The sequence below is a fragment of the Felis catus genome, chromosome A2 (genome assembly GCF_018350175.1).
Source record: "Felis catus isolate Fca126 chromosome A2, F.catus_Fca126_mat1.0, whole genome shotgun sequence".
Classification (NCBI taxonomy): domain Eukaryota; kingdom Metazoa; phylum Chordata; class Mammalia; order Carnivora; family Felidae; genus Felis; species Felis catus.
Genome location: NC_058369.1, coordinates 54,919,175 through 54,932,491, shown reverse-complemented (window position 1 = coordinate 54,932,491; position 13,317 = coordinate 54,919,175). Strand labels below are relative to the sequence as shown.

The 13,317-nt window shown below is 42.8% G+C and overlaps 1 protein-coding gene across 6 annotated transcripts in view; it reads left to right on the top strand.

Moving 5' to 3' along the window:
• Positions 1 to 13,317, top strand: part of CA2H3orf20 (chromosome A2 C3orf20 homolog) — a 100,280-nt gene that overhangs the window by 1,202 nt on the left and 85,761 nt on the right. For 5 of the 6 annotated variants that reach the window (XM_045051997.1, XM_045051999.1, XM_045051998.1 and 2 more), the window contains exons 1-5: positions 80 to 257; positions 5,240 to 5,310; positions 8,145 to 8,201; positions 8,458 to 9,115; positions 9,872 to 10,012. In XM_045051997.1, the coding sequence (XP_044907932.1) occupies positions 8,644 to 9,115; positions 9,872 to 10,012 (613 nt within the window). In that variant the 5' untranslated portion in view covers positions 80 to 257; positions 5,240 to 5,310; positions 8,145 to 8,201; positions 8,458 to 8,643. Of the gene's footprint in view, positions 1 to 79; positions 258 to 5,239; positions 5,311 to 8,144; positions 8,202 to 8,457; positions 9,116 to 9,871; positions 10,013 to 13,317 lie in introns of those variants that run through there. The other variant, XM_019825118.3, reaches the window with a different exon arrangement.

The following is a 13,317-nucleotide window of genomic DNA, read 5'->3' as shown; positions in this document are numbered from 1 at the left end:
TTGCCAAAGACTTGTGGGATCATTTATTTCTTCTTAAAGCCATAGTGCAGCCTGCAGGATGGTTTTCAGCTAACCTTGTTGTGACATAGAGACGAGGCGGTAGAATTTAGAATTTGGAGCAAGGGTGGGTACTGGTCTTTACAGTTAACCCAAAATAGATTAGCCACGCCGTATGCGTGTAGTTTCTTTTTTAGCCTGTAAATTGAACTAAGTCAGTTATATGCCAAGCAGTTCCTGTAAAAAACAACATGGCTAAGGTAAGTGATAATGATTGAAAAGAATTTGTTGACCCACTGAAAACTGGGAGAGAGAATGAAACTCCCCCGGCCCTCCCGCCCGTTCCTTGCCTTGGTGAGGCATTTTGCTAGTGTAGGTTGTGAACGTCTAGCTTAATGTTTATAGTTTGGGGTTGGTGGGGAAGAGACTGATGTGATGGGTGTAGATCATTGTCTAGGAAAACTGGAAAATTCATGGAATGAAACAAGGTGTTTTAGTGAAAACCTGTCATTCAGGCCAAATATTGATCTGTTACCCTGTTTCTTAAATCCTGGGCTCCATTTATATATTCATGCATGGTAAATGTATGTTTGTTCAGTGACGGGATTGGTCAGAAATACTACTTCTTTTTCATCCTTAATTTAAAAAATTTCTTTCTCCACATTTCTAACTACCACATTCTTCCTAATTGTGAAAGCTCACCTGCTTGGTGGCAATTTTGCCTGGTGATAAGCATCTTCCCTGGGGTACATTGTATTCTGTTCCTGTTTTTTTTTTTTTTTTTTTTTTTTTTTTTAGTTTTTTTTTTTTATTTTGGGAGAGAGAGTATATGTGTGTGCAAGTAGGGGAAGGGCAGAGAGAGAGAGGGAAAGAGAGAATCCGAAGCAGGCTCCACACTGTCCGTGCAGAGCCCGATGTAGGGCTCGATCTCAGGAACCACGAAATCATGACCTGAGCTGAAGTGGGATGCTTAATTGTCTGAGCTACTCAGGCGCCCGCCCCTCTGTTTCTGTTTCTGAGAGTTATCAGCAATTAAGCTTCCTTGAACTTGAATATGAGGAGTAGTTTTAGATACTCGACCCCTCATCGCCCCTTCCCTGCCCCACACCTCTCTGCACATGTTGTTCAGGGTTGTTTATGAAAAACAGAAACACAAAAATAGGTTCTGCTCATAGCCGGTTCTCCCAGGTCACAAACATGTCTGAGAATGGCACTGCTGTTTTTGTAGGAGACCCAAGATTTACTGTCTTCAGTAATCAATAGATTTTTTTAAATCAAGATATAATTTACATACAACATACTAGTTTCATTGTACACCATAATGGTTTAATATTTGTATGTATCGTGAAGTGATCACCATAACGAGTCTAGGTATCATCCATCACCACACCTAGTTGCAGAATTCTTTTTCTTGTGATGAGAACTTCTGAAGTCTACTGTCTTAGCACCTTTCAAATATGTAATCCAGTGTTAACTGTAGTCACCATCCTGTACGTTACATCCCCATGGCTTGCTTATTTGATAACTGGAACTTGGCAGTTTTTGACTCCCTTTATCCGTTTCGTCCATTCCATCCTCTGCCTGTGGCAACCACCAATCTGTTCTCTGTCCCTGTGAGCTTGGTTTTTGTTTTTGTTTTGTATTTGTTTTAGATTCCACATGTAAGAGATCACAGGGTACTTGCCTCTGACTTCTTTCGCTTAGCGTAATGCTCTCAGAGCCCACCCGCGTTGTGGCATATGGCAAGATTTCCTTATTTTTGTGGCTGAATAATACTCCACTGTGTATATAAATCTTCTTTCTCCGTTCATCCATCGATGGACACTTAGGTTGCTTCCATATCCTGGCTATTGTAAATAATGCTGCAGTTAACACATGACTGCGTATATCTTTTCCAGTTAGTGTTTTTGTTTTCTTTGGATAAATACCCAGAAGTGGAATTCCTGGATCCTGGATCCTGGTAGTTCGATTTTTAATTTTTTGAGGAACCTCCATATTGTTTTCCATAGTGGCTGCACCTGTTTACATTCCCACTGTGTACCAAGGTTCCAGTTTTTTCAAATTCTCCCCAACACCTGTTATTTTTGTCTTTTTGATAATAGTTATTCTCACAGGTGTGACGTGATATACCCCATTGTGGTTTTGGTTTGCATTTCCCTGATGTTGAGCATTTTTTCATAATTTGCAAAGATCTTTACCTTAGGAAAGGCTTTTTGTCCCTGCTTCCAATGACCTGCATAAGTTTTAAGGTATACGTAACCAATGTAAACATAACATTAAAAAAATTTTTTTAACATGTTTGAAACTGAGCTGCTCAAATATTTTTAATTGGTACCTGATAGTTCATCAGATTCATCTGCATCATTGTTAAACCCTTCCTCAGTTGTTGGCTGGGTGCATTATTTCAGTATTAGGAATGAATTGGCTATAGGCATCTTTTTTGTTTGGCTCAGCCAGCATTGGTCTTTATTCCAGTAGCTTCTCTCCTTTTAAATCATCCCTTTGGGCATTATTTTCAGAAGTGAGATTACTGGGTCAAAGGGACGATCATTTTTATGTTCCTTGATGGGTCTTGCCGGGAGACCATCTTAATAAGGGCCCTTGATGTCGTGATAAATCTCCCTGGTGGAGGATGCAGGTGGTTTGCAAGTGAATTCTGCTCTAGGATAAGCAGTAACCATAAGGTTTCAGTCTCCTGTGTAAACCTTCCTCGGTGGCAGGTGGTTAAGCTTGATCATGTGCGCTGGCCCCCACTCTGCTTCCTCTCAGATCACTTCTCTCTCCAGCTCAGCCCTTTCTTCTTCTCATCTGCCTAGAGAATTCAAGCATCTGTCCAGAACATGCTTTCTATATTGAATAGCAGAGAGGACAGTGTCTGTTAATTTTCCTAGTCCCATCTCCACCTCTTTTGTGCACTGAGGGCTCATTCTCATGCCTGTCCTAGCCTAAAGCTGGGCTTGCTCACTGATTGCAGGCACGCAGTTACATCTGCACTGCTTTCTGTCTTTATCAAAGCATTTCTGATTAAAACTACAGAGAGCCAGAAACTAGAGAAAATAGCAAAGAAAGCCAGGACCAGGTGACCTGAGAGGGCTAAGTTTACAGCTTTTTGTTTTTAAGTATACAGCTGTATAAACTTCTAAAAGATACATTCTTGGGTCAGTGCCAATAATGGGAAGGAAGGATGCCCTTTTTTCTTCTAAACCTACACCCGATTCCTCACCCCCCATCCAGCTTCCTTCTGATTACATGCACTTGCTTTTCCCAAAGCCTGTTCAGAACTTTCCCACTTTTCACCCGTGTTCTGCTTGTGCTCAGCTTGCTGTGTCTGTATTTTTCAAGTACCCTTCCGGGTGCACCAAGGACTAGAAATCCCTTTGTCCTGTAGGCAGAAATCAGGGTACTGTGATTTGGTTCCTCTCCTTGGCTAATCTCTACAGCAGCTGGGCTTCTTACACTCCTTCCCACCACACTGCCAGCCCCTGGGAGGAGTACCCTAAAATACAGATGCCACCTCTGCTGGCAGTCCTTCCATGGTTTCCCATCACCTGCAAGATGAAGTCCAGGCTCATTATTTTACAGCTGGCCCCTTTCTGCCCCTCCCACGCACGGCCCCTCCCCACTCGACACTAACCCATCACCCGCTCTACTTACTTCCAGTTCCCCAAACTTGCCAGGCAGTTTAGAGCCTCTGCCCTGAGCAAGTTCCCATCACCTGGAATGCTCTTCCTCACCTTGTTTCCTAGTCAGCTTGTCTCCGGAGCAGTTTCTGTCATTTCCATTGTGCAACCTTTTTGGACTGCTCCAAATAATTTCCGTTTGCTATTTAACATTCATTGAGCACTTAACTGTATGCTAGGAGTTGCGCCAACCCTGTACGTGCATCACCGCACTTACTCCTCACAGTCCTGGGAGGTGGGGACTAGTGCCCTTGAGAATATCACACAGATCCAAGTGCTGGGTTCAAGGTCACCTAGCCTAAGCTCTTCACTACCCAGTGGTAACTATCTTCTCTGGGCTTCCGTTCTCCCTTGCAGAGAGCACTCTGACTTGTCATTGTAGCTTTGTGTGCATGCTTCTCCCCTCAGATCTGTCCTCTGGGACAGAGCAGCCAGACAGTAAGTAAATGGAATGAAGAAGCCCCTGGGCCTGTGGTCATCTTCTATATGCTTTATAAACTTATTGCATAATCCTTTCATTTCTTTGTGGGAGGTGTTTCTTGAAACTTTGCTTATGGCCACCCGCATGGGTCTTTCAGGCTATTCATGGGACTTCGATGCCACAAATAGTTTTCAGTTGCTTATAGCAGCACTGTAGTTAATAATATGGACACTATGAAAGAGAGAGAAGACACGGCCCCTGCTCTTCATTTGCAGAGATGAGATTTGCCACATGGGACACAATTAGTGATTAAAGACAATACATTTGAATATTTGATTGCATAACATGCAAATTCTTTGGCATGACCTTCTTTGGCAAGGCCTTTGGTGATCTGATGTGAGACCACTTTTCCAACTTTGTCTACTATTCTCCCACAGACCCCAATCATGCTGATGTGTTTTGCAGTGCTCTGAGCCCACCATGCTTTCGATGCTTCTGTTCCCATGTACATATTGTTCCTTTTGCCTAGAATGCCTTCTCCTTCCCATCTGCGTAGCAACCTCCGCTCATCTTTTATAACCATCTTCAGTGCTGCTTCCATTAGATCCTTTTCTTTGGGTTTTCATGGCCTGTGTATATTTTTTCTGTAGTGTGACCCTTATCCTATAGTCTATGAGTCAATTTTGTTCTAAGTCCGACCTGCCTGTTAAACGTTGAGCTAGTTGAGGGCAAGGCCCATGTCTCAGTGATGGAAAAATGAATGACCGAATCATAAAAAATGTTTACATAGAAAGGAGGGTGGGATGGTGTTCCAGCATGGCTGGTTGTCAGTCAGGAATCACACTTGACTGCAAGGATAGAGATCTGAATAAAGTGGTTCATTCTGCCCTGTGAAACCAGTTTAGAGGTCGGTGGCCGATTGTTGGTGTGGGGGTGTCGCTGTGTCATCAGGAGCCCAGGCTCCGGCGCTCTGCTCAGCCCCCTTTAATGCGTGGCTTCCCTCTGCAAGGTAACCTCATGGTTGCTTGAGCTACAGAGAGGAGGAAAGAGAAGGGCTGTGAGGAAAGAGCAAGTCCATGAAGGTAGCTTCCTGTAAAAACATGTCTCAGGGTCCTACCCAGAAGCTCTGCTTTCATTTCAGAGGCCAGAATTTAGTCACATGGGTACGTCTAGCTGAATTTTGAAGAGATAAATATACGGCAATAAATACAGGTAAGTAGAAATTATAAATATAATATTTATGTTGATTATATTATCATACTTTAATGTAAATAAAGTAAGTGTATGGTAATAGCAAATTTTAAATGACATTTTTCTTTTAAAAAAACAGCTTTTAGGTGCAAATGGACTCTTCTATAAAGAAGATATAAATTGGTCAATAAACACACAAAAAGATGCTCACCATCATTAGGCATTAGGAAAATGCTAATCAGAATCACAATGAGATGCCACTTCACACCCTCTAAAATGGCTCTAGAATCAAAAAGACAGAGTAACAAGTGTTCACAAGGACCCGGATTAATTACAATCCTCCTACATTGCTGGTGGGACTGTAAAGTGGTGTAGCCACTTTGGAAACCAGTCTGATGGTCCAAAATGTTAAACGTTGAGTTGCCATATGACCTGGCAATTTCACTTCTAGACATACACCCAGGAGAGTGAAGACATCCATCCACGCAAAAACTTGTACACGAGTGTTCATAGTATTACTATTCATGATAGCCCAAAGTAGAAGCAACCAAAATGTCCGTCAAATAATGAGTGGATCAACAAATTGTGGTCTATCCATATAATGGGATATTATTCTGCCATAAAAATGAATGACGTACTGACACATTCTGTGACATAGATGAACCTTGAAAACATGCTGACTGAAAGAAGACAGTCACAAAAGACAACATAGTGTATGATTCCATTTATGTGGAATGCCAAGAACAGGCAAATCTATAGACAGAAACTAGATTAGTGGTTGCCTAGGAGTGAGGGGGAATGGGGAGCGATTGCTAATGAATGTCTCTTGGGGATGATGAAAATGTTCTAAAATTAGATAGTGGTGTTCATTGCACAACTTTGAATATACTAAAAACCACCGTACACTTTTAAAAGGGTGAATTGTATGGCGTGTGAATTATACCTCAATAAAGTCGCTTTAAAAGCCAGCTTGTATCTGTTTGTAAGACTTATCTTCAAAGTTAACTTCAAAAGAAATGAACTGGTAGGGAGGGTGGGGAGAAGTTCCCCAAACCAGTTAACATTTCAAGGACTGTATTTGTCTTCTCTTCATTTGAGTCTTAGCTTAAAAAAAAAAAAAAAAATCTGCCTTGCTTGGTCAGGGTCAGATCCATCTGGCTGGTTGCCCAGATGATGGAGATTCTGAGTGGTTTCTTTGTTCTGCAGACTTCTCATTTAAAAAATGAACTATTTTTTTCTGAGTCTCCAAAGCTGAGGAATAGAGATGCCAGGGGGTCAGCAAATAGACATAGGAAGCCACTTCTCTGTAAACCAGGATGTCATAAGGGTTTGCTCTATGGAGCTCTTGTTCCTTGGGGATTTTGTTGCTGATAGATGGGCAGAGGCAGCTCGAAGGCCGTGGGGAAATCACAGTGTGCTTGGACAGCTTCTGTGCCAAGACTTTGCATATAGGCAACTCCTGCCTGATTAGGAGCTCGGTCTCCCTGAGCCTCTGATTCCTCATCAGTGAATTGGGAAAGTGAATAATCTCACCCCGGGGTGGTCGCACCAGATCGTGGCCCTGAGCGTGCTCTGGTATATGCCGGTTGTATACCCCACGGGTGACTTTGGGGTGGCTCCAGGGGGCATGGTTTGAGAAATGAAAGAGGGAAGATTGGCAGGAGAAGAGGCACCTTGGACATCGTGAGGGAGTGGTTGTCAGGATGGAAGGTAGAAGTGATGATTGGAAGGCTGTGGTGACAAGGATTGCCAGAAGGCACTGGCCAGCAGTCCTTCCTCAGCCGGTGTTACTGGTGTGCTGGTTGGGGGCCACTGAAGTCAGACCACAGGGGCAGCTGGCCTGCATGGCATGGAAAATGCTGGCAAAGGTGGTGGGGGAGGACCCTACCCCGTCTGCTCTAAGCTTCCCTTAGGTCAGCTTTTGTGACATGTTCTGGATTCTTCATCTTTTGCAGAGGCTCATATTCTCACAAAGCCCCTCTGGAATTAAAAAGAAATAAATCATCCTTTTTGTGTAGCGCAAGATTAAGAAGTGGACTTTACATTTTTTGTCAATGTATTTTAGACTGACATGCTACTAAAGAATGTCCTTATGGGGTTCATTTTGATTAGATAAATGAAACTTTCAGATCTGATTACAAAACCCTCGAAGTCTATCTGTGGATTTTCCCAGCTATTTTTGTGTTTATCAAACTGTTCTTCACACTCCCTCTCTTCAATTGGTGTTCTATTTTTTTAAGTTGATTTTTTTTTCTTAGTAATCTCTATACTCAATGAGCTTGAACTCATGACCTCAAGATCAAGAGTCACATGCTCTTCTGACTGAGCCAGCCAGGCACTCCAACCAGTGGTCTATTTTTGATATATATTGAGAAAATACTAATAAAACACAATTTAGAAGTAAGGGTAACAACCACCATAGCACCTAATGGTGTTCAGATGACCCAGACACAAATATGCTTCTTTGCTACCCCACACATGTCTACTTGATGAGCATGCAGAGCCCTCAAGAAATTCTATTAAAGTGGGGAAATATTTATTATAGTTCATTGATTTTAAGATAGGCATTTCCCCCATTTTAACATCTCTTAAATTGTGATATGTCTTATAGTCAGTGGCATCTTACATTGATTTTTTTTTCTTTCTTGTACATTGGTGCATCTTACAATCAATTGCTTAAAACCTTGCTTTGATGAAATGTGGCCAATATTAGTCATTGAATTGAGAAAATGTATTCTCTGTCTGCCCTTGGATGTACATGTTGAATGATTGCATGCCCACCCTTGCATCACCACCAGGAACTTCCACATCACCCCCTCCAGACAGCCAATAAAGCATCTTTTTGTTTTTTGCAGATTTTTATTACTAAATTACAAGAAGATCTCTCGCTGTCAGGTCTCTAACTGTAAAAGGTACGGTGGAACCTTTTGCCCTTCCCCATCCTTTCCACTCCTCCAGCCCCGCAGGGTCCCTCCCAAGAGGTACTTGGTTTGTATGACTGTCCCTGGAACCATTTCTGGAATCTGGTCATCCCCAAAGGCCCTTCCCAAAGTGACTCATCAATGTGGGTTTATCTGTTGCTGTCTCTGGGAAGAAAAGGGAAGAGGGGCATCCCTTTGCCCTACTGTGTGAGGAGTGACCAGTTACTTCCTTATCCTCCCTGGATAGGACCACTGGCTCAATGACCTGTAAAGGCCATTTCAGCACTTCCATTCTGTTTGTCTCCAAGGCTTCACCTTAGGTAAGAACTTTTCGCTCTCATTCACCTCTCAGGGGGCTTGGACTTTTTACAGCTGAAGGTCCATCTTATCTGAGATGGACAGTATTACCTAGCAGCATGCATACTCTAGCAACATGAATGACATCAAGAGCAACAGAGAACTGTACCAGCAATACACAGCCTTGGCCCCCAGGCTGCTGGCCCGCATCTCCAAACTGCTCATCATTTGCCGGAATGCAGGCATTTCTGTACCTAAGGGCATCAGGAACATCTTTGAGTTCACTTGGGAGGAACTCACTGCCGACCCCATGGTACCTACTGCGTCTGACATCCTGGGCCTGGAGATCAGCATTGGATCCCCACCTGTGGTGCTTATGGAATCAACCTCCATGCAGACCCCTGTCCAGAAGAAGGCACCCCCACCAGTACTACCACCTCCGTCACTGCCCACACCCACTGGGCCTGCCAGCTTCACCCGCTCTCCCACCCATGGCCATCTGGTGCACTCTAGCCGGGAAATCCTGCAGAAATTCCAGCGGCGGTCCATCCACCTGCTGACAGAGCTGCTCACCCTGAAGATGAAGGCCATGGTGGAGTCTGTATCTGGTAAGGCTGGCTCACCAGATTCTTCTCCATTTTTTCTGAGCCCAGAAGGATCTACCCAGACTGATGTGTGTGTGTCCACCACAGCCACCATAGCCCCCCCAGCCAGGTGTATAAGAATATGCTAGGGATAGGTGGCAGCCATGGGTCTGCCATAGGAATCGAACCCTGTCCCACAACCCCCCTCAAGAATCATCCTCTTCCCCCAAAGTGTTCTCTACTTTTTCCTCCCATTCCCCCAGTATTGCTGAGCTCAGACTGGAAGGTAGGCTGTGGAGAACAGTGTGAGGCCAGAGGCACTGAAGGGTGGAGTTTGTAGAAATGAAGGGTGGAGAGAGGCAGCACCCAGGAAGAAGGGGTGAATTCAGAGGGCTGATTGGTGTTTAGCAAGACCATCCATGGTAAGGGTGTAACCCCAAGATCAAGGAGGGAAGATAGAGCCATATCAGTAATTGAGCCTTCTAGATGCTTCTAGAACTTTCTAGATGTTATTTTAAATACTAATGGCACCAGGACCCTGGCCTGTGGGTAGGAAGAGAGAAGGGTAAGGGGGGTAGAGAGCAAAATGCCACCTGACAGGTCTTGGGAAATCGAGACCCTTCCATTAAGGAGACCCTTCTATTAAAAAACCCTCACTTGCTTACCCTAGGAATAGAGCTTCCCTCTACCCTTATTTCCTGGGCCATTTACAGAAGTCTTTTCCTGGAAGCATTAGCCCTGTGCTGGGAGGAAAATGAGTTTCTTCAATGATTCCTTTAGTAGGTGCCAATCCTCTGGACATCACAAGGCGCTTCGTGGAGGCCAGCCTGCTCCTCCACGTCAATGCCAAGGAGATGGCTCTTGACTACCTGATCAGCACAATTGGAAAAAGTAGCTATGGTGCTGGACAGACAGGGAAAGGTGGGTACCCAAGCTTCAGCCCTTAGAAGTTCGAATAGTGCCACTAAGAATGCAATAGAAAGGTCAAATCCCCAGTTTAAACATTTGACATCTCCAAGAGTTGAGGTGGATTCTCAAACAGAGAGATTCTGGAGCAACAGAGATTCTTAAATGCTGCAGGTGAGTATAGAAATCGGTGCAGTTCCCATGGAGAGCAATTTGATGGTATCTGCAAGGTGGTCGATGCTCTAGCATGTGACAACTCGGCAACTTCTCTTCTAGGTCATTCCCTAGGGCTGTGCTTTTCAAACTGTCTGTGGTAAAGGATCAACTTGTAAAATTGCCGATCTCTATCTCTTGTGGACTGACGTTTTAAAAAATGTGATGTGACAGCAATGTAAAATTGACACAGAGGTTTCTAAATGTTTACTCTTAATTTTTGTGCTCATCTGGCCATGGGCTGGTGTGGATTCTCATCAGTCCACTAGCCACACTTGGCTAGTCACACTTGGCACACGTGTGCAAGAAGTTGTACCAGAATGTTTATTGCAGTACTGTTTCGAATGGCAAAAGAAAATAAAATTGAAAACAACATAAGTGTCCATCAATAGGAGGAAAACAATTGATAGTCTATTTAAATAATGGAACGTAGTGAGAAGTAAAAATCAAGCACTTGTACAGCATAGGGACTGTAGTCAATAATACTATAGTGACATGTGTCAGATGTGACAGAGGTGACCACACTTACTGTGATGAGCAGTTTGTAATGTGCATAAATATTGAATCACAATATTGTACACTTGAAAGTAATATAATATTGTATGTCAACTATACTTCAATTAAAAAGAAAAAATAATACAAAATGAAATAAGCATTAAAATGCACATATCAGTACAGATAAAATCTCAAAACACAGTGTTAAGCAAATAAAAGAAAGCAAGTTTGAGAAGGATACATTTGGTATGATACTATTTAAATAAAATTTGAAAGAATACAAGCAATATTGCTTTGGGTACAGTATAAAAGCGTGGAGGGGAATGCTGGATGCTAAGTTGGAGGAAGTGAGCACTAGAGAGGGGTGGAGGGGAATAGGATCTGGGAGACACAGTGAATCAGTTGTATCTAATGTATCTCTTAAGCATGGTGGATATACAAGTACAACTGACCCTTGTGCTAACCCCCCAAGCAGTAAAAAATCCAGATGTAACTTTTGAGTCCCTCAAAACTTAACTACTAATAGCCTAATATAGATCAAAATTCTTACTGTTAACATAAACAGTTAACACATACTTTGTGTGTTATATGTATTATATACTGTATTCTTACAATAAAATAATGTAGCGAAAAGAAAATTTGTTAACAAAATCCTAAGGAAGATGGGGCGCCTGGGTGGCTCAGTCAGTTAAGCATCAGCTTCAACTCAGATCATGATTTTACGGCTTGTGAGTTCAAGCCCTGTGTTGGGCTCTGTGCTGACCTCTCCCTTTCTCTTTGCCTCTCCCCTGCTCACGCTCTCTCTCTCTCTCTCTCTGTGTCTCTCAAAAATAAACATTGAAAAAAATTTTTTTAAACCCTAAGGAAGAGAAAATATATTTACAGGACCGTACTATAGTTATTGAAAGAAATTCACATATAAATGGACCTTCACAGTTCAAACCCATGTTGTTCAAAGGTCACCTGTGTTCATTTTGGATGCCTGAAAGTCATCCTGCCTGTTAGGTTTCATAGGGAAGCGTAAAAAAAATTTAAATCTCATAACCATTGACCCTCACCTGTAAAATCCATCCCTCCCTGTAAAATAGCATCTCTCCCCGTCCACTGGATGTTTGTCCATCTTGGACAAACCTTTCCTTGGAGGTCAGAGCTTAAACATCTGATAATATACATGTACAGTACAAATAAATTGCATAATAAAATTGCCAGCCTTGCAGGAAAAATGTGGGATTTCATGGAGTCAGTGGAAGCGATGTTGGAAAGCTGCTCAGTCCCCATGCGAAGCCACTGACGATGGCACAGTGAGGCAAAACCAATCAGCTACTGGAGACAGGAAAATCATCTGGGGCAGCGACTCCTTGCAGAAAGGATGATTTGGGGGTCAGTTAAAAATAAAAACTGATAAAGCCCTTGGGTATTTTTGCAAAGAAAAACAGGAAGATACTCATGCTTTATTGCTATCCTACAACCATTCAGGAAAAAAGAAAATCACCCCACCTCAAAAAATTTTAAAAAAATGACACAGTCATTTTTATTGCTTATGAGAATTAGCGTGTGCTTACAAAATCAACAAACTTTCGTTAAATACAAGGTGAAAGAAAGTTATTTTGGTAAATTTTGGGGTTTTTTTCTAAGCCTCAATCCAAGTATGCTTTATTTTTTTTCTTTTATTAAATTTTATGAAGTTTTTAATTTTAATTACAGTATATTTAACATACAGTGTTGTGTTAGTTTCAGGTGTACAATATAGTGAGTCAGCAATCCTATGCCTTGTTCAGAGCTCTTCACTTATTTCACCCCTCCCCCACCTACCTCCCCTCTGTAACCATCAACATGTTCTCTGTACTTAAGAGTCTGTTTCTTTGTTTGTCTGTCTGTCTCTCTTTTTTCCCTCTGCTTATTTGTCTTTTCATGTGTCTCTTGACCATCTGGTTGTCTTTGGAGAAATGTCTGGTCATGTTTTCTGCCCATTTTTTAATTGGATTATTTATTTTTTGGTTTTCGAGTTTGTTTTCATTTTCTAAAATAAAATTCCAATTGGACTCCCCCACCCCCACCTCCGCACTATTTACCATGACCTGGAGGTCTTTGTTTTAAGGGAATTTACTCTTTGCGCATGCTGCTCAGGATCAGCTATGCCATGAAAACACTGGCCCTCTAACTATGCTGTAACTATATACACAGATGGTTACCAGCATGCATGGAGTCCTGCACCTTGCATTCTGTGTGGAGCTTAGAGATCCATCTCATTTGTGGGGGACACTGCCTGCTGGTCAATTGCATGGGTAGGAAAGTCCCACCTGGCCCAGCGGCTCACCCTCAGACCTGCCCAAGATGCTCCCCTACCTGAATGTAGCGTTCCCTTACCTTGAAAAGGAAATGGTTGTCACCATTAGTATTCCACCCCATAAGGTGTTTGAGCATTCTTGCAGGGTCACAGACGTTCACCCGTGATTCAGTGGCTTCCTGCCTCCCTTCTGGGTTGTGGTTAATATGGTGGAAGAGAATTTGCAGAGAACTGAGCTGAACTCTGGAGAGGCTTTGATGATTTCTGCATCCAGCTACATTAGCAAGAGTGTTCCACCACACTCCCTAAGAAATCTCTCACTTGC